This window comes from Amaranthus tricolor, chromosome 8 (assembly GCF_026212465.1).
Source record: "Amaranthus tricolor cultivar Red isolate AtriRed21 chromosome 8, ASM2621246v1, whole genome shotgun sequence".
Lineage (NCBI taxonomy): Eukaryota > Viridiplantae > Streptophyta > Magnoliopsida > Caryophyllales > Amaranthaceae > Amaranthus > Amaranthus tricolor.
Window position 1 is genome coordinate 16,902,178 of NC_080054.1, and position 22,814 is coordinate 16,924,991.

Here is a 22,814-nt window from a genome sequence, read left to right on the forward strand (position 1 = left end):
CAGATGCTCTCCACGCCCGTGACAATATACCCGAGTGCTGAGGCAATGCAGCGTATGCCTCAGGGGGGTAAGGGTCCCATAGAAACTAAACGTGAAAATTCGATTAATAAATTACTCAATGTGATACTTATAAAACAAGTTGTGGTGAAATTGTTACCTGGTCAGCACGTAGTAGATCGAGTTGATCGCGGTAGAACCCCACGCCCGATCCAGTGTGGGTCCTTGTTCGTCTTTCAAAGGACCACCGCGATCCATATGGCACATGCGGGGGAGGAAGCAGTGGTGGCGGAAATGCACCACGTCCCACACTCCTCATCGGTTGACCAATGAGAACATGCTCCCACGCCCAAAGTTATGAATTACCATTATAAGTAAGTAAAAGAGATACAAAAATATATAATAAATGAAACAAAACGGTAACATGTAAACTTATTATTACCTGTAGAATAATCAGGGGCCCAGCGATCTCCTTCACGTTCTTCCGTGAAGCTTCAAAAAGTCTCCTGTACAGATACGCTAGGGCTGTCGAACCTCAGCTGTACCCGGAGATGACCTCCCATGGCGCATCAAGCAACATCAAGTACAATAGTTGTATTCGGTTGCCAGTCTTGTCGGAGAACAAGACAGCACCAATCAGATAAAAGAGATACGCCCTAGCGTATCTCTCAACGGTGGCGTCATCAGCACCTTCAGGGAGGTGGGAGAAGTTCTGTGCAAGCCATGTTACGCGCAGGCTACTCCCTTTGGTTACCTCTGCCGGAGGTCGGACTCCTAATAGTCTTTGGACTTTGTCATGCCAGCTTTCGAATTGGCGTCCATCGATGCACACGGCATCTCCCTCGATGGGAAGTCGTGTAAGCACAGCTATGTCAAGTAACGTGACGGTAGCCTCACCTGTAGGTAGGTGGAAGGTATGAGTCTCCTGGCGCCACCGCTCGACTAAAGCCGTGACTAGCGCCCGATCGACTCTCCCGTACGCGATCAGGTGGAAGTCATGCAACCTCGTAAGCTGAAGGTACGGGACGATCTGTGTGTCAATCACCCACGGAGCTGAATCGGGATGCCTGGTGTATATGGTTTCCGTATCGGACACCTAAATCCAAATATTATGTTAGCTTCAACTTAAAGAAATATGAAGTACTAAATTCAAAAGGGGTAAGTTCAATAACCTGTACATCCCATAGCACACTGCTCCTATGATTCGCCTGCATCGTAAGAACACTAGGGTCGAGAGGGCCTGGAGCTGCTAGATCCATCTCTCCTGCAATTCAACAATAAGTAAGCGTTATGTATTCTAAAAATAATTAAGAAGTACTCAAATTGTTTACTTATGTTATTTATTGGTTTGATAATCTTTACGTTTATATAATGTTTACGTCTTCCCCCAACATACTTAACATTGTTACTAGTTGATCGAATTGAACCATTCAAAAAGCATACAACAGTCACACGAAATGAATCCATTTCTACAACAACACAATACAAAATCAACATCACCATCATGTTCATAAATATATTACCACTACACATTTTAAATTCAACAACAAATCTCGAACAAACTATTAATTATGAAGATCAAGGCATATTCAACTATATTCAACATATTCGTAGAGCTTAAGTCTAAATGACCACTATACATGACATACATTTTAAAATCAACACCAAATAGAAAAATTTAAAATTCAACAACAATTAGTAAATTCGTAAATTGCAACAATTGCAACAATTCAACAACAACTTGAACAACAACACCAAATAAAAACGTACCTCAATAAGCTGTAAATCAACAACAATTAGTAAATTGCAAGTATATGAACCTACATTAATGTGAAAGTTGATTAAAATTCACTAAACCCTAATTTTCCGAAAATTGAAAAAAATCAGAAAAAAAATACCTTAATTCGATGTAGGAAGATTATACAACTAATTAGTGGTACCAACTTCGAATTTGATGACTTTAGTTGAAGGATTGAATCTGATTTTAATGGAGGAAAAACAAAGGAGAACTTGTGAGGTGTATTCTTAAAGGAAAATGTCGTGAACTGGAATGAAGAGGAAGAAGAAATCTGAAAAATTTTAAATGCCTAAGTCGTTATCAGTAACAGCGACTTAGGCCTTTTAATTTTTTTTTCTTCTTTCGCTGTTATCCAAAGCAATGGTCTGGATGTACGGACGCTTATTTTGGGAAATAAGTTGTCTAATTGTCTTATTTTTTTCAAATTTTCGCTTTTTGACCCTTGAAGATAAAGTCAACTCAGCTTTATCTTTTGTCCAAAACCCAACTTTCAAAATCAGCTCTAATCAAGGCTTATATATATTGGTCCTACCAATATACACAACATTTCCTTAAATTCCTTCAAAATCTACTACTATATTTATTTGGACTCAATTTAGACTTCTATACAGCCTATAGATTATTTTAGTATCAATAAAACCATTAAAATGTAAAAAAAATAAATTTAAGTATGAATAATTAAATTAAGACTCATTTAGAACTCTAGACCCATCAAACCTGCAGGTTTGAGTTGGGATCCAAAACTTTCATACCCAATGGGTTCAAATTCAAGTATATGTTCATCAAAAATTACTGGGTACAGGCCTTGATTTAGTTGGATCTGACCCATGACCATCCCTAATTCACAGTACACACATACCAAATCCAAGTAAAAAACAAGTCTCCAATGAGACCTTTCAACCACTTGAATTCCTTGAAAGGCTCGATATGACCATCAATTTTGCCTCAATCGTAGATATGACTATCACATATTGCAATAAATATAACTAACTAATCGTCGTACCACCCAAAGTAAATACAAATTTGAGGTCGACTTTCGACCATTTTCAAATCTCCCACTTTAATCTAAGTCACAATACTCAATAGCCCGATTTTGCCTTACTGATAGTAAGAGAAGGGGAATAGAGAAGGGATTCAACCATCCAAGGAAGAAGGTTGGTGTTCTAAGCTTGATGATGAAGTGGTGGAAACATCGAGGGTTTTTTTTTTTTTTTTTTTTTTTTTTTCTTTTAGTTTTAATTTTGTTTTATTTTTAAAATATTTTTATTCAAAATCATTCAATAATCAATATCAACTTCATCCGAATGTTTAGACAGAAAAAATTGGATGAATTATATTTTCTTTATTTGTATATCAAATCAGCAAAAGGCAAAACTCATTTGGAATAAAAATATATATCTCATAAGGATGATTATGATGTATGTTTTAATGAATAAAAAGTCATTATGATGAGTAATAAAAACGTACATTTAACAAAAACATTAACATTTTACCTTCCAAGTATAAAAATTAGAATCTTAGGGTTACCAAGCTAATTAAAGAAAAATACATGCCACTATAAAAAGCCAAAAACTTATAAATAACCACATTAAATTTGTTTTTTTTTTCTTAACAGCATCATTCATTAAACAGCTCTCACATTCATAACAAAACATTTATAAAAAATTATTAGATTAAAAAAGTATGATTTATCCAAACAAAAAACATTTTGCTGCTGCCTATTGGTATGTACAAATGGGATTTTGATGATCATAAAATGTGACAAGGAATACGAAAAGGGGAGGAGACAAAAATCGAAAAATCTTCATCAGATGGAAAATGGTAGTACTTCTAGTCTTCTATGTTGTTTCCATTAAATCCAAATACCCTTTGCATAGCCCTCGTTTCCTTTCTTGTTTTCATTAAAATGAAAAAAAGCGCTATGTAAGAAGTTAAAAATGTCAAATGACCATATATAAGATCATGAATGCATCTAACTAATCAGTAATTACCTCAATTCATTTGAGTTCATCACATTATTACAAAAAGGTCTCAAAACATGAGCCTAAATCGCGCAATACTCCGTTTATCCAATTAAAATTGCAACATTTTTTCTTAAAAGATCTCATAAAAATTTGTATAATGTTGCAATCTTAATGAGATAAAGGATATATATCAACAATTATCCCCCTTTCGGCTATCACCCTATTTTTGTGCATTATGACGGGATAAAAAGATCATCAAACTAACAAAAAATATTCATATGCAAACTTACAAGTTTAATATTTCACAATTGGATTAAACCCTTGAAACAATAAGAACCAAACAGAAACCAACCAACCAAGAGGATCACAATCATACCCCAACATTCCAGGAAAGTCCAGCCTCCAAGTGCAAGACCCAAAGGAAAGACTATCAGAAAGGGTAGCAAAGATTTTACGGCTGCACCTGTGTCCACCCATCGACCTTTAAAGAGTATTAGTACTGCAAGACTAACCACATTCCACCTGCCGCCACCAAAACCCAGGCGATTGAGATTGTTTGCTACAAAAGAGTGGCAGTTGCAAGTCAAAAGATTGTAAGAGCGATGTTGAAACTCCATCGTGCTATTCCTCAGGGCATCATTCCAAGTAAAAATCTCCACTTCAGATCCATCAAAATTCTGCTGTTCTCCACTTCTACTGGAAGCCAAAGAAATTGCTCGGCATAGCTGACACAACGTGGAAAGATCACAATTTGTTCTACAAAAAATTTTGAGTAAAAGAGTAATAGAAATCACTAAATACTCAATAGCAGGAAATAATGCAGATATTGTCCTTAGTTTTAGAAATTGGTACATAATCAATGAAATACTGCTAGCTGGCCAGGAAAATCATCAAACATTCACAAGTGTCTTAGCAATGTATTATTTCTGGGACTTTCCATGACTTGACAAAATAATCATCGAAGAAACTGGAAATATGATGACTGCGGGAAGTCAGCAGGTACAAAGAGTAAAAGAAATACTATATGCTTTGTCTCATCGGGATATGTGCAGGTCCAGGAAACATGCCTACTCTTGTAACTCTTCTTATTACATCTTACTTTTCCAAATGAGTATAAGATTGTACAAGAAAGATGAAGAGTCTGATCTAGCGACAAAGTACCAACCTTTGCATCTATTTGTAAGTATCGTGTCACTGCACCAAAGGCAAAGCTGTCAACACACACAAAGTTGGGGCCAGCAAAGTCCAAAATTACACCATCCTCTCTGCATATGCCAATATGACCAATAAAAGGGATCAACCAAGAAAGAACAGGAAGAGGCGTCCATACAATACATAATGGAAATCGAGCACTTTTGGGATCAATTTCAATGGTTTGTGGATAACATTTGCCATTCCTTAGCTGCCTCTCAGCATCCATGTCTGTAGACATCGATAATAAAGCTGCAGAAAATAGGATAACTTTTCAACGAGCAGTTTTCACATAGAAGAATCACAACAAACAGGACAGACAGGTCCAAGACAATTAACTAACTCAAATTTCCAGAAGACTTTATGATCCAGTCATTCATTTTGCAGAAGAATATGATAAGATCACCAACACATAGAATAATATTTATGGGCAAGTGTCACAATATAATTCAAAAAATCCAGCAGCATTTAAGCTTATTGCTTTAAATACGGGCAAAAGTAAAGCTTCATATCCCAGTAACTAGGTAAGCATAACTGGAAACCGTATCAAAATTCACAATTACATGTAAGGGGTTAAGTAGTCAATAGCGATATCTTTCAGAGCATACACTGTTCAATTAGACATAATCAGAACTCAACTCAAGAGCCGCCACATACCAGCCTAAAATCCAGCACAGATGGGTCAGCCCAAACAAACATGCAACCAAAAAAGAGCAGTAGGCTCAACAAGCCCAAAAATCTCAATTTCTACCATGGTCTGGGCTTTCAGGTCAATCAACTCTAGATCTTAAGTGTCAAGCCTACCACTACAACAAAGTTTTTTACTTATACTCTCTTCCAGTTCAACGATGTCAGTTATACGCAATAATGCAACAATGCAAAGGTTATTCCATTTACGTTCATTCACAAAAAAATTAACTTTGTGATGCTCTATCTAGTGTGGCCACTAGCATTAACGCAATAACCAAATAGATTAGTCATAAATGAGAGAGAAAAAGCTTCTCATTCAATAGATTATCTAAGACTATACTAGGTTGTCAATTACTGTTCTGATAATTTGTGTAAATTGAAAACAATGGCCTATTTATTTCAGGTTCAGTAGAAAATTTAATCCAAATTGGAAAAACAATAATAATGCCAAAGACTTATTCGAAAAGAAACGGTTGAACCAAAAATTAACCCATGAAATTGTTGATAACAATCTTATTCCATCTAATCTAGTAAAAACACAAGTACTTGATCCCTATGCTATAATACCCAACTTTAGAAAAGAATTCATCCAACATAAATCCAATTAGACCATGCTACATTAAGGATAATCACCAACTCATTATATCATAGGTCCCACTTCAAAACATCTTTAATTCTTAATTATATGCTCAAGCAAGGTTGTACAAAGGGGACGAAAACCAATTGCTAGCTGGTTTTCTTCAATATGATAAGGTCAAGATGAGAAATACTAGCATGCCAAGACACAAGAATGCAGCATGAGAACCTCTTCCCTTAAATATATTTTTCACACATACAGAAGATACATGAATTTGATGCTCGTCACTTTTGGAATCTCATTGGTGCACTAAGCCAAAGGTCATCAGCAACTCCATATGCCACTTAGTCACTTACCATGCGCAATGACTCGCAATAGAGAAGACTAGTTTTAAATCAAATTAAAAGTGGTAGAGACAAGGAAATACGGGACACAATGTGAAAAATGCAATTCCATGAATAAAATACGTTCAAAATTGTTTAACTACAAATCACTCTGGATTTGACCCCGCACCTTCTTAGTCAATGCAATCACAACATCCCGCAATAATAGTCACGTGAATTTTCTTTTCAATAAAATTTCCATATTATTGCCAATCTATATCAAGAAAAACCTGTGGTGTACACTGTCAATTACTATATATTTTCACAATAATAATCTGATAAAAAGAATGATATGTCAATTACTGTTTCTAGTAGAGTCGAGTTTAGTTGAGAAAACATTGTTTGTTTTGTCTGGTTCAAGAGCGTATGAACTAATCCAACTTAAATAGCAACAATATTGCCAACGCCTTGATTCCAAAATATGTGGTCAAATACATTATCAAAAGGCTAGCCTACGAGATTGTTGACAACAATCCACTTTTTCCATTAACTCCTATCTGATGCGACAAAAACACAAGTATTTAAGTCATAATTTCTACGACAATCTTTTTAGTAAAGAATTCATCCAACTATTCTATGAGGACATATTGCATGAACAATAATTGATAACTCGTTGTTTCAGAAGTTCCATTTTATTAATCTTCAAATATCTCAAGTATATGCTCAAGCAAGGTTGCACAAAGAGGACAAATCCGAAAGATTGCTGGTTTGTTTTCAAATCAATCACAAAGATGAAGATGAGCAAAAGTAAATGGGGGGTGGGGGGGGGGGGGGGGGGGGGGTTGGGCACAAAAATGCAGCATGAGAACCTCACCCCTTCCGCATCATCATGAATGAAAGAGTTTCCACACAGAAAGAGTCGGGTACTTGAATTTAATGTTTTAAGACTTTCCACACTAAAAGAGTTGGGTACTTGAATTTAATGTAATGTTAAGACTTTCCACACAAAAAGAGTTGGGTACTAGAATTTCTTTCCGTTAAAAATCCTATCCAAATAAAAAACCCAAATGTATTTTTTCAATCCAAACCAAACCGAAAAAGGAAAAAAACCAAACTACATTATTAATTTGTCTGATTTAGTTTCCAGATTTTCACCAAACAACTAACACCCGTTGATAAAAGTATCATATTCCAAGCTACTGGCTCTTGTTTTTCTATTCTATGGCGAAATAAGAGGAAGGTATCCTATATTGACAAGTTACTGGAGATTGAGGACCGTATTTATATTGCTTGCTTAGGGTCCCATTTATGTGCACTTCTAATCTATGTGAAGTTGTATATGATATTTGCTACAAAATTCAATTAACCTCTTCGTTAGTATTATCATAACAAAATAAGGTTGTGTACATCCGACCTCTGAACCCCACCCTAAGCGGAAGCCGGTTATTGCCTTTGGGTAACCAAATATTGTTGCTTAGGGCTCCATTTTCTTGAGATGGCTTAATCACTAGTCAATAGCAACTCAATAGGCCACAATCCCCGCATAGTCGCTTACTATACTCAATGGCGCTTAACATAAGACTAATTTTGAATCAACTTAAAAGTGATACAGAGAGGAAAATAGGGGGATATAGTATCTTACAGTTAAGGGCATTTTAGTCTTTTTGTATTGTTAGTTAAGTTTGTTAATAGCTGTTATGTGCTGTTATATTAGTCAGAGTTAGTTGATGCTTGTTGTGGAGGAATTGCTCATATATAAGTGTAATCATTTTTGTAATCATTCATTCAAGAATAATACATCAACAAATATTTTCTCTTCTTTTCTTCTATCTCTCTTTTTCTTATATTCTTCAAGAACTCATACCAAACTGATCTTGTAAACCAAGATCATCCCCTGGTGTAGCGGGATACACAAAGAAAATTGTAAATTCTACAAATAAAATAGGTCAAGAGAAGTATCCACTTGATCAATGAAATCTAAGTATTCCACATTAAAACTCAAGTAAATGTCATTAGCCTCAATAAATACTGCTCCTCCTATAAAATCTGATCATATATTTATGTTAGTACAAATCATTATCAATAAAAGTTTAGGTGTACATTTTTCACTTCATCAATTATGTAACAAAGAGAAATTGAGCTTATAAAGGATCAAGAATGTAACCAACTAAGTCAGAGTACTGTATAGAACTTCAAAGTCAATTCCAACGTACATTCCATCCAAAACCCTAATAATTCACGATACTAATTTACAAAAATTCAAGGGAACAACAAAAGATTGCATAAAGAATGAAAAGAGATAATAGGTATCACCTCAAAGACGTGATGAATAGTTACCGCGTTGACGCCGATGACTTGCGTAGCAGTTTAGCACAAACCTTAAGATTTGTAATTTCAAAAATGGCAGCCCGGAGAAACACAACACCTCCAATTTCTGATTTTGCTTCCACCTGAACTTTTTTTCAATGTTAAGTTGGTTGTATGCCCTTTGAAGTTTGAATGTTGGGTCACTTTATAATGTTTTTGAGGTAAAATATGAATAATTGATAATCATTTGTCCTTCATTCTTTAATAATAAAAAGAGTTTAAGGGAAATGTTTTAACTTTTTGGGAATTTTAATGTTTTTTTAATTGTAATGTTGTATTTAGGTAACTAATATATATATATATATATATATATATATATATATATATATATATATATATATATATATATATATATATATATATATATATAGGGGAGGGACCCAATGAGAAGGGGTATGAAAATGAGAAGGGTGAGAAGGATTTTGAGCCGTCGATTTCTCAAAGATCTAATGGTCTGGATATCAAGCCGGAAAAAATAGGGCAAAAAAAAAAAAAAGCTAATTCGGTTTTTTTGAAGAACACAAGCGCCTTTCTCTTCCAAGCTATACTCTTCGAAAAACTTTCAAAACCTTCGAAAAACCTTCGAAAAACCTTCGATTTCTTCTGCGAAATCTTCCTCTTCTATTGAATTAAGGTATGCAAATTAGAAATTTACCATTTTATAGTTTTTATTTTTCGATTTGTTTTGATTCATTTCTTAGTTTTCGTTTTCTTCTGCGAAAATGTTCCTCTTCTCTTGATTACTTAATCTGCCAAAAATCTTCACTTGTTTTCGTTTTCTTATGTGTACCTTTTACAAATTCAGATTTGTTTTAATTGATTTCTTAGTTTTTCATTTTCGTTTTCGATTTAGTATCTTCAAAACTGAGAGTCAGATTTTCATTTTCGTTTTTCTTTGTTGATTTTGATTTACAGACTCAGATCTTGATTTGAATCTTCTTGTTACCTTGAATTAAGGTATGCTAATTGAAGATTTACATTTTAAGATTTATGTATCTTCAAAACTCAGAGTCAGATTTTCATTTTCGTTTTCTTTGTTGATTTTGATTAACAGACTCAGATTGAGATACTATGGAAGATTTACAAAAAGTGCTTAATATGGAAGATTCACCAAAAACTTCCAACAATGAAAAAGAATTGTCAGAAGGTAATGTTATTATGTTCTTCAAAAAAAAAATACTAAGTTATGATTGTGCATATTTACTGTCTTTTTTTTGTAATTTGGAAAATCTTTGTTGCCAAGGTGAATGCTACTATGTTCTTAGAAAAAGATACTATGTTGTGATTAAAAGTTACTATGACTGTGTATAGCTACTGCCTTCTTTTTTAAATTTTGGAAAAACTTTGTTTCAAAAAGTAAATGCTACTATGTTCTTAGAAAAAGATACTATGTTGTGATTAAAAGTTACTATGACAATGTATAGCTACTGTCTTCTCTTTTGTAAGTTTGGAAAATCTTTGTTGCCAAGGTGAATGCTACTTTGTTCTTAAAAAAAGATACTATGTTGTGATTAAAAGTTACTATGACGATGTATAGCTACTGCCTTCTTTTTTAAATTTTGGAAAAACTTTGTTTCAAAAAGTAAATGCTACTATGTTTTTAGAAAAAGATACTATGTTGTGATTAAAAGTTACTATGACGATGTATAGCTACTGCCTTCTTTTTTAAATTTTTCAAAAACTTTGTTTCAAAAAGTAAATGCTACTATGTTTTTAGAAAAAGATACTATGTTGTGATTAAAAGTTACTATGACAATGTATAGCTACTGTCTTCTCTTTTGTAAATTTGGAAAATCTTTTGTTGCCAAGGTGAATGCTACTATGTTCTTAAAAAAAGATACTATGTTGTGATTAAAAGTTACTATGACGATGTATAGCTACTGCCTTCTTTTTTAAATTTTTCAAAAACTTTGTTTCAAAAAGTAAATGCTACTATGTTTTTAGAAAAAGATACTATGTTGTGATTAAAAGTTACTATGACAATGTATAGCTACTGTCTTCTCTTTTGTAAGTTTGGAAAATCTTTGTTGCCAAGGTGAATGCTACTATGTTCTTAAAAAAAGATACTATGTTGTGATTAAAAGTTACTATGACGATGTATAGCTACTGCCTTCTTTTTTTAATTTTGGAAAAACTTTGGATTGTTATACAGGGACTCAAACTCCAAGAACTATTACACAAGTTACCCCAAATGGTTCAACCCTGTGGATTCCTCATTGTGAGTTTGATAAAAAGCCATTTGTTGGTATAGCTTTTGAAAACTTAGAGAAAGCCTTAGATTTTTATGGTAAATATGCTGAAATTTGCGGTTTTGATATACGTTCATCTACTACCTACAAAAAAAAGGGTATTGTTTTTTTAAAATATTTTGTTTGTAGTAGGGAGGGTATCATAAAACCTAACCCTAAGAAAAGTGCAGATGTTGTTGCACGTTATAAGAGATCAACCAAAAGAATTGGTTGTAAAGCTAGATTGATTTTGAAATATGACATAGCGAAGAGAGCATACCATGTTTTAAAATTCGAAGAGGCGCACAATCATTGTCTAGTTAGCCCTACATCGCGTCAATTTTTATTGGGTAATAGGAAAATGACTTTGTTGCACAAAAATTTCATATCTAAGAATGCACGGGTTAATATTGGACCGGTCAAATCCTTTAGATTGTTTAAGGAAAATGTCGGGGGTTATGAGAATGTGGGAGTGACAATGCAAGATTTTAAGAATTTCCATAGGGATTTGAAAGCATATATCAAAGGAGATGATGGGAAGATGTTGATCGAGAATTTTATCAGAAAAAGAGATATTTACACGGGGTTTTATTTTGATTATGCTTTAGATGAGGAGGACCACATATCACGTTTATTTTGGGCCGATGCGATAAGTAGAAAGAATTATTGTTTATTTGGAGAAATGGTTACTTTTGATTGTACTTATAACACCAATAAGTATAGCATGGTTTTAGCCCCTTTTAATGGTGTAGATCATCATAAGTCTTGTATTACATTTGGTATAGGTTTATTAGCTAAGGAAGATAGTGAATCTTTTGAGTGGTTATTTAGAACTTTTTTACATTGTATGGGGGAGTGTATGCCAACATATTTGATAACTGATCAAGACCCTGCAATGAAAATTGCGATTAAACATGTATTTCCACACACAATACACAAACTTTGCATGTGGCACATCATGAGTAAAGTGACTGATAAAGTTGGACCGGAATTGAACAAAAATGAAGATTTTTTGAAAGAATTAAATGGGTGTGTGTGGAATATTGATCAAGAAGAAGATGAATTTGAGGAAAAATGGGAGGGAATTATGACCAAATACAATCTTCAAACAGATAAATGGTTTACTAGTATATTTAGTATACGAGATCAATGGATACCCGCATATTTTAGGGATATCCCATTGGGGGGGATTTTGAGAACTACATCCCGATCGGAAAGTGTTAATAGTTTCTTCAACCATTTTTCAAACCCTCACATGACACTTGTTGAATTTTATATGAGTTATGAAAGTGCAATGGATGCACAGAGGTACAAACAAGATAAGCTCAATGCTGAATCACTTCACACAAACCCACAATATAAAACACCATTGCCGATTGAAAAACATGCCGGTGAAGTCTATACTAGAAAAATTTTTTTTCTTTTTCAAAATGAAGTTTATAAGTCTTGTTTCAAAACTTATATTCAAAGTATTGAAAAGAATGAAAGTGTGGAAAGTATAACTATTTTGGACTCAACGGTAAGTAAGATGTACAAGGTGAAATTTATACTGGGAAGTTCGATTGACGAGTTGAAGGTAGATTGTGATTGCAAGTTATTTAAACGGATAGGAATATTATGTTCCCATGCGATTTGTGTTATGAGTGCAAGACAAATAACACAAATACCAAAGCAATATGTTTTAGATCGTTGGACGAAGCTAGCATTAAAGAAGCCTATTTTTGATTTGCATGGGAATCTGATTGAAGAGAGCAAAAAGTGTAACAACGTGGGGAAGTTGTTGGGGGAAGTTTGGTGTGAAATATTCAATTGTGTAGGTTTAGCTCAACGGAGTGAGAGTGATTTACAATCACTTTTACAAAACCTAAAAGATATTAGTAGAAAATTGGAGGAAAGTGATGATGTGAGGGTGGACATTACTAAAGAGCAACAAATCGAGTTGTTAGTAGGCACAAGTTCATCTTCGACAATGGAAATACAAAACCCAATCCAATCAAAGAACAAAGGAAAAAGGCAAAGAATAATTGGGGAAAAGGAACAAACTATTGAGCAAAGCAAGAAGCCCAAAAGAAAGTGCAAAACTTGTGGTAAATTTTATTATCATGATAGTCGAAATTGCCCATCAACAAAAGATACCCCACTTAAGGTATAAAATATATATAATTTGCTTATATTTTATTGTATCCTTATTTAATAGTTTGATTATGTAAATGAAAGTGCAAAATTTTTGTTATGCAGGAAAATTGATGTTGAAGAACAGATAGATGAAGAGTTCTCATATATTTTTTGTTTGGCAAAAAATACTATGTTGAAAAAACAGATAGATGAAGAGTTCTCATATATATAATTCCTTTGTTTACCATACAGGGGGGCGGTTAGCACCAACAACATAGCATACCACTTTGTAATTACAACTCCTTTGTAATTTTGAAAAAACTTTTGTTGCAAAAGTGGATGATACTATATTCTTAAGAAAAGATACTATGTTGTGATTAAAAGTTACTATGACAATGTATAGCTACTGTCTTCTGTTTTGTAATAAAGATACTTTGTAATTATTTATTCCTTTGTTGAAGCAAGCTCATACTTACTTGTTCACCTGTTAGCCCACATCTCTTAGTCTTTGTTGTTTAGTGCACTTTACCTCTTCCAGCCTCATAAATGGATTGTGCTGCTACTCCATGGGATCATTGACACCTTGTTTGGATAGCTTTTAACAAATGATGGAGTAAGAAAAGGTTGGGGAGGGGAACAATATAGAGGGATTAATCGTCATGGAATGCTAGTTTTAATATTATTTTGCTGCTACTTCCATCTCATACTACTGCTGTGCCTTACCATCAGCTTCATCTTGGAAAAATTAAAAGTTCATTAAGCCTAATTTTTTTTTTTTCCCAATTTTTGAGAAATGTTTTTTTGAATAAAATAAGTCAAATTTCTCCCCATTCCCCCTCCCATCTTTTTTTGTTTCTCTTGATTCCATCTTGTATCTGAAGAAGGGAAAACATACTGCCCTTCTCTTCTCATTATATCTCTATCCCTAATAATTGTAATGACTTTGCATAATTGTATGTGATCAGGGAATTAGAGCCTAAAATCTTGCTTTTGGCTTTATACGATGAGCATGCATTGAATTTTGTGGGTGGATTATTTTTCCCAAGCTAGCAGTCGGTAAATCAGTTGTAATGTTTATAATTTGTTTATACGTAATTGTACTTTGAATGGTTACCAAAATCGTAGTTCTTTGAGTTTGAAATTGAACTTCATACCTTAGGAATAGTTTCAGGATGAAGTGCTTGATATGATACTCAAGCAACAACAAAAATAATGCTAAAACTATAATTCCTACATGAACCAAAACAAAAATGCGAGAGATTGTTAGAAACAAATAGAAGAATTATACTACATTTGGCCCATCCAACCTAATGACACATAATTAGAAAGAAAATCAATGCTTGTGTAAACCTTGCTCTTGCAGGTTTAATACTTAATGTTTCAAAGTCCAATCACCATAATGTTTCAAGTCCTGTTAGCACTTTGGAGTTTGGACCTAAAGCCTAAGCCTAAGTGCCTGATTATCTACTATGTTCCATCAAATGTTTGTACAACTTAAAAATTCACAACTTCATCTTGTACTTCACATTAACGAATCTTTAATCTTCTGATAGAAACTTGTTTGGCAATGGAGCGTCTTTTATCCTTAAAATTGGACACCTCTTCTAAAACTGTAGATCTTTGTTTGTTCAAATCAGATAACAATAAAGATCCAGCAATCTTAACTCTTGCAACATGTCTCAATGGAGCCTACATAAAAAGAAAATACATTTAGTTTGAATCTTTTAATTAGAATGTCATTCAAAAAAATACATTTAAAGATAATATTAAGAAGAAAAATCGTAACTGCATTCAATATTGGACACTGGAAATCAACTGTTCCCTCGAAAAACAGCATGCTCATCATCATAAATACATCACTTTCAATGTTCGTCCTAGCAGTCATTTTCTAATCAGTGGGAACTCGTTCCATTTTCCATAATGGAATAACATCAGTAGCTTGCATCTTATCATCAAAAATTGTTGACAACAAATCTTTCTACAAAAGTTTCATTTAAATATTTATTAATAAATATTTCATAATCTTAGCAACATAGGCAAAAGGTTTTTCAGGATAATAAAATGCTACACATACCATAGTGTCACCGAGCTTTCTAATTTCTTCTTCTGAAACAGCAGTATGGTTCACATTGTCTATCCATTGAACCATTCTTAACTTCATATTCAAAAGAAGTAAGAAGTACTGACTGCCTTTCAATATCGGAACAACAATCTGTATATTATATATCACAGAATCAATAAATATATCTAAAAAAAATAGTGACTAAAAATAATTAAAAAAAAATCTTACCAGATCAAACTTAGACAAATCAACTTGGTTGAAATCCACCCATTTGACCCAAGAATCACAAATTAAATCAATTTGTTGAGAACCACCATTATTATTAAAATCCAACAAAGCAAGCTGTAAAAATAAACAATGAAATAACTAAAAACAATTCAAAATAAAAGAAAAGTTATTTAGAATAAAAATGACAAAAAACGTACACTAGAACTAGCACTAAAAAAGAACTTTTTTGAAGATTGCTTGTTCTTTTCATTTTCATTGAGCAATAAACACCAACAATCCACAACAGAAACATGAGTACACTTTGAGGGATCCCCAAGAGTATAAAACTCTTCCCTTTGAATCCTCAAATTGTCCTCATAATTCACGAGCAATTCACTGTCAAATAAAAGGAATAAAATAAGTATAATAAAAAACAAAAATCACAAAAAAAGAAAAACAAAAAAAAAAGACTCACCTATTGTCGAAACATTTATCTAAAACAAAACAATAGTCGACTGTTTCTTGAAGTAACGAACCAAGTGTTCTCATATATTTTTTGTTTGACTTCATCAGATGTGAAACATACGTAAATTTATCATTCACACCTCTGAAAGGAATGGAACACTTAGCCCTGCCATGTATCAATACATTCTCATAACCATGGCTTTCAAAAACAGTGACATTATTTGCCACATCATCAACAACTTGATCCAATTCAACCTCATCCACTACATCATCTTCAAATGCCTGATGCAAAACATCTACATCACCCTCATCAGCAACAAAAACCTCATTCACCATCCTGGGAATAGAGGTAACCCATTTAACCGTGTCAACTATCTCATCGATTGCATTCAGCACGGTAGGATTCATGAAAAAACTTTGGGTTTCAGAAAAAGGTGTGGATGAGGTAGAAGGAACATCAGGAAAAGGGACAGGAGGAGAAGAAAATGAACGTTTTTGTTCTAAGAACAACTTAATTTTCTCCATGTAAAACTCAGAGACAACTTGAGTGTCTCTCCTCATGAGCATCAGCAACTCACATATTTCCTACAAAAATAAGTAAAGATAAAGTTAAATGTTGTTCAAATTAAAAGTAACTATGACATTATAAAAAAAATACTATGTTATGATTATTTTCCAAAAGTGAATGCTACTATGTTCTTAGAAAAAGATACTATGTTATCATTAAAAGTTACTATGACTGTGTATAGCTACTGTGTTCTGTTTTGAAATTTTGAAAAATATTTGTTGCCAAGGTGAATGCTACTATGTTCTTAGAAAAAGATACTATGTTGTGATTAAAAGTTACTATGACAATGTATAGCTACTGTGTTCTATTTTGAAAATTTGAAAAATGTTTGTTATACAGGAGAATGCTACTGTTTGATCATACTTACACTTACATCCTTAAAATGCTACTGTGTATATCATTAAAATGTTATCATTAAAATGCTACTGTGTTTGATCATACTTAAAGATACAGGAGAATGCTACTGTGTTATCATACTTAAAATGTTTGTGATTAAAATGCTACTGTGTTTGATCATACTTAAAGATACAGGAGAATGCTACTGTGTTATCATTAAAATGTTTGTTATACATAAATAAGTAAGATACTAAATCGAAAACGTTATCAGTTTTGAAGATAGATAAATAAGTAAGATCATACTTACATCCTCAGCTACTTGGCGTATATCAGAATTACGCATTGCATTTAACGGCAAGTGAAACTCAATTTTATCATCGTCTTGCACTGTTTGATCTCTGAAGGGTTCTGCATTTACACTTGGTTGTCCAATATCAACGTTGTTCACCTTTAACCCAACAGCTTGACCATGCTCAAAAACCATCGTCTGACTCACGGGATATGTACTCAAAATTAAACCACTGCCAAAATGATTAGCAGATGTTTCCTCCTTAATTCTTTTTGACACATCCTTATCAGTCCAATGAGAGATAAGAGGTAAAGAGGATGGCAAAGAGATATTCTTGAATTTCAAACGATGAAAATAAATTATTTCCAACAAAACGATGCATCCAGAAAAAAATTGCAACTTTCCTTTACGATATCTAACAACAGAGTCACAAAATTGATCAAGCACATACTTACACCAATTAAAAGAACTAATCTTATTCGGATCTACTATAGACTTTACAATCTTAAGGTCTATTGTTCTGTTTTGGGTTGGGGCTAAGAAAGAAGAAATAGCATGTAAAACAAAAAGTTGCTTGAACTCATCCCCACCATCAATCATCCTAGGGATCATTCGTTCAAGCAATTCTAACGGAATTGCTGCATTTGTATCTTCATAACCAAAAAAGGATCTAAATTCTTGTTTCAAGGGAAAATCAGGATTATACTTGTTCGCACACCTTGAAACTAATTCTACATCATTGTTTGGGTTCAGAGGTAGACAAAAAACATCATATACATCATGTTCAGAAATGGGAAAGCACTTGAAAGAGTCTATTGAAAACATACAACTACCGGGATCAAAACAATCTACAAGCCAACCAAGCATTACAGATGGATTTCTACATAACTTTAAATTAAGAAGGCCACCAAAACCAATCTCTCTCACTGAGATTTTTTGTTTCTCAGTGAATCCCTTCATCAATTTGATCAATTGAGAAGGTCTACTTTTTGTCTGGAATGTAGATCTCAACCTGCAACAACAAAAAAAATATACAATGTTCTTAGAAAAAAATACTATGTTATCAATAAAGGATACTATGACTATGAATAATTACAATGTTGATGACCTGGAATACTTTGTTGGAATTACAATTTTGGAATTCAACATACCTTACAGACCTTTGTTGTACATTGTCAGTTTCCTCAGCTCTTCTCTTTCTTGTGTTGGAATTCAAATGTAAATTAGAAGTGGAGGGAATATCAACTGGAATACTGCGACCTCGTTGATGACCTGACTTCGAAGTTGACGAACCTCTTGTTTTTGCCATGACAACTAAAAAAAAGAGTGATAATCGAAGATTTAAAATACCAGAATTAAACCAAAAATAATATCAAAATGTCGACAGTAAAAAAATCAAAACCCTAAAAATCGAATGAAAATGAAAAGTCGCAGAACAAGATGAAAATCGCAGAATGAAGATCAACAGAAATTAACCCTAAATATCAAATACCAGAGTAATATTTAAATAAACACCAAAAATCGAAGAAATAAACCCTTAAATCAAGAACGGTTGAGTTTTTATATACTAATTCAAGAACTGAAACAACAATACAAAACAAGCAAAAATGTCTACATTGTTGAGTTTTATTGAAGAAATACCTGAAATAAATTCCAAGAACGATTGAAGAACAATGAAAATGTCGAGATTCAAACGAAAGTAAAGCAGATTAAGTGTTGAAGAACGGGAGGAAGACGAAAATTCTTGAGGATGGAACGCGAAGAAAATGTCGAGAAAGTAAAGTAGGAGAGAGAAAAAAAAAATTCTTTATATATTGAACCGGTTAATCAATAAAAAACCGGTTCATATTACATGAAAAAACCAAAATGAACCGCGTGCAACTATGAAAAAATGCTAATTAAATCTGTCCGTTGATCAAAAAAATGAATGCTTTAGATTACTTCTCACCCTTCTCATTTTCATACCCCTTCTCATTTGATCCAAAATCTATATATATATATATATATATATATATATATATATATATATATATATATATATATATATATATATATATATATATATATATATATATATATATATATATATATATATATATATATGTTGAAGTATTTGTTAATTACTAAAGTTTCTTCATTAAAATTATAATTTCAAAAATAAAAAAAGATAAATAATAATCAAAAATTATTTTTGGAATGACAAAGAATCATTATGATCACATTGTTGGAAGATTACTCAAATTTGCCTTAAAAGTATGAAAACTTCAATTAATACTTATATTAACAATCATATTTTTTCCATTAAAAGCATAATATATTTCATTCTAAAATTCTCTATTTATATTTTAAATAATATTATAATTTTATATTGAAAACATTTGATTGCATCTCTATTTAAAAACTTATATTTATATATATTTTTATATCAACAACATCGTACATTACACGAGTTTTTGTGACAAGGTTATTCAAGCTCCTACAAATGAAATTGTAGGCAAAGTTAATGACTATGCAATGCCTTTAATACACGGTGAGAAAAAGGTGTACATGAGCTGAGATTCCATAAGCAAAGCTGATATTGTCAACAATCATAACAATGCATTCTCAATTGAGTTTTCTAAATAATTTGGTTTGCTGAATCATGAAATTAGATTGGAGAAAGGTGTGTCAATTATGTTGCTTAGGAATATTGATCAGTCAGCTAGTTTGTGCAATGACACAAGACTGATAGTAAGTTGTCTTAGGAAACACACATAAAGGCTATGATTCTTACAGAATGTAAAGAGGGAGACACTACTCTTATTCCACGTATCACTCTTACACCAACTGATAATGTAAATCCGCCTGTTAATACAGCGAAGGCAATTTCCTATAAGCATCTATTTTGCCATGACGTACAATTAACAAAAATCAAGGGCAGTCTTTGTTACATGTAGGGTTATTTTTGTCAAAACCTATTTTCAGCCACGATCAACTATATGTGCTCGTATCACGTGTGACAAGCAGAAGAGGACTAAAGATTTTAATATGTGATAAATGAAAACATCACAAATACTTCTCCTTATAATGTTGTGTTCAAAGAAGCTTTTTCAAACATATAAGGATTTTATATATCTTTTTAATAAATTTTGATTTAACTCATACCTTTACCTGTTTTCTAATTTGTTTGCAGGTTATTGTTGTTTCTTCAACAACTTGATGTATCTGATACATCTAATAGAGTTTATTAATTTTCTTTTTATTATTGTTGAAACAACCCAAACCAGCGCAAATAGTGTAATAATAATACTGTTTACAAAGCACGTCGGAAGACTTATAGGAGTCTGGGCTGAATCCGACTTGTGGCTCGATAGCCACATCAAAACAATATTCAGAGTATTTTAAAAATTTACATAATTTAAACTTAAATAGTTAAAAATCATTTATAAGCTAAGTTTATACATTACAATATATCTAAATCTTTTAATTTTACAACCACATGATTTTTTAAAATGTCATTACAAGTTAACTTTCGTAAAATGACGCCCTTGCTATTGCGACACATAATACATAAATGCAGCAAAAGTCCATTCATATTAGAGTTGACCTGAAAGTGGATCTATCCCCGTAAGGATAGGTCCCATCAAAGACTGTCAACAATTGAAATATTGAGTAATCCAACAAACTATTACATTTATATACAAGTCATTAACAAACATTTCTAATAAATTCCTTTGCTCATTTGGTAACTATCCATAACATTATCTTATCCAAATTCAAACTTTTTTAAAAGATCGTTTGATATCGACATAAGTATGGCTAAGAACCTTTAGTTCATAGCGAATCAATATACGGCTATAACTTTACAAGTTAATAGCGAAATCATCAAAATACAGCTATTATTTTACATGTCAATAGCGAAACAATACGATAAATGAAATATATGATTTCATTGCAAAACAAACAAAACTTTATATACCAAACGTATTTATTGAAAACTCATATTAAAGCAATTATATAAAAACACTTTAAAACGTGGGAATATATGGACCGTCAGGAAGTAGGCTTGATCTAAATCCTGAGAACACGGGTGATCGTCATCACCGAAAATACGGTTCTTGCAAGAATGAAATGGGATCGGGGGCTCGAGACCGATCCGAATAACCATTACCTATTATCAAGCTATAGGATTTCACAATAATCCGGATATAAATATCCGTTGCTAATTCCCAAAAACAGACATTTTTCAATGTCGAATATTTCAATATAAAACAAAACATAATTCACTTGATGTTCTTTGAAATAAACAATCATACTTCATTTTCATAATACGATATTTCAAGACTCATATTTTATAAGGCAATAACATACAAAACATGCTTTTAATTGAAGATTAGAAAACAAAGTCAAACAAAGTCAAATACAGTCCTAAACTGGACTTGCAGTCGCACAAATCCTCGCGATACGCGACCATAGTTCAGACCCAGTTCTAAACTCAGCTTGAGCCCAGTTCTAAACTCAGCTTGAGCGAAGAAATTCGAGTATCCACTTTTAAGTATACGATTTTGTCCCAAACAATCAGCAGCAAAATAATACTTATAAAACATGAACTAACTTGAATTTAACTTTAAAAGATAGTAGTTTAATTTCCACACAGTCACATAAAACTTGAAAATCAAAAACCAAAAATCCACTTCAATTGCTAGTTCTTCAATGGCTATTTTGATGGACCTCAAAATGGCTCCTTCTTGATACTACTTCAATTATTCCAACCAAAAGACTTTCTAAAAACCTAATACACAACAATTAAAATGTCAATTTAATGGTTCTTTTAACCCTTAAATTAACATACACGTAAATAGAATGAAGATGGATATGTTTAAAACTTATTTTAACACAAAGGAATGGAAGATGGTTAGGACTACTTGAATTCTTCTACCCCAACAATATCTACAATCAATCTAACCCCACTTCAAGAATGAACAATGACCCTAAATTGATCTTAAATACCCAATAAATAACCAAATACTTGATTAAAAGAATACCCAATTGAAATTTCAATTTGAACAATTAATCTCATGATTGGTCATTCTCGATTTTCATAACATTTTGTTAGTATTTTGGTCATAACTCTCTCATACGAACTCATTTGGGGGCGATTCAAATACCTACGCGACCGTGACTCAGAGCTATACAAATCTTATGAAGACACTAAAACCCAAAAATGGCCAGAAGATACTTGAAATCAGTCGAGAACAAAGAGGACAGAACCTGAATTTTTAAGAACTATAAATGGACTTTGTTTTTAAACATTGAAGATGAATCAAAACTCCAATTTGTAACCATTAATCAAATACTACCACATGAACTAGAACTCAAAGAGAACCCAAATGAATCCAACTTCAATACTTGAATTAATCACCCAATTGATGTAAAAATTAACCCAAATAACCATTACTAATCAACATTAAACAAGAACCCAAAACTTGATAAGAACTCAATTTGATACTAGAAACCTAACTTGATATCATAATCAAAATTACCTAAATAAATCTAATTGATACTCAAGCTATAACCCAAAAACAAGATCATAATACCCAAGTTCAACATGAAGTTTAAACTCAATAATCTTAACAATAACTTAGTCTCACAAACTCA

General features: G+C 32.7%; 1 protein-coding gene and 1 long non-coding RNA gene across 2 annotated transcripts; both read right to left on the reverse strand.

Moving 5' to 3' along the window:
* Positions 1 to 3,766: 3,766 nt before the first annotated feature.
* On the reverse strand, positions 3,767 to 9,048 carry LOC130820287 (protein RTE1-HOMOLOG). The gene is made up of 3 exons (XM_057685608.1): positions 8,854 to 9,048; positions 4,925 to 5,202; positions 3,767 to 4,484 (listed from the first exon to the last, which is right to left on the reverse strand). The coding sequence occupies exons 2-3, from the start codon at positions 5,189 to 5,191 to the stop codon at positions 4,062 to 4,064; spliced, it is 690 nt and encodes a 229-aa protein (XP_057541591.1). The 5' UTR covers positions 5,192 to 5,202; positions 8,854 to 9,048; the 3' UTR covers positions 3,767 to 4,061.
* A 5,503-nt stretch (positions 9,049 to 14,551) lies between these two features.
* Positions 14,552 to 15,781, reverse strand: LOC130820288 (uncharacterized). Its single transcript, XR_009045150.1, has 4 exons — positions 15,541 to 15,781; positions 15,325 to 15,462; positions 15,037 to 15,228; positions 14,552 to 14,939 (listed from the first exon to the last, which is right to left on the reverse strand). It is a non-coding gene; the product is annotated as an uncharacterized LOC130820288 (long non-coding RNA).
* Between the last annotated feature and the right edge of the window lie 7,033 nt (positions 15,782 to 22,814).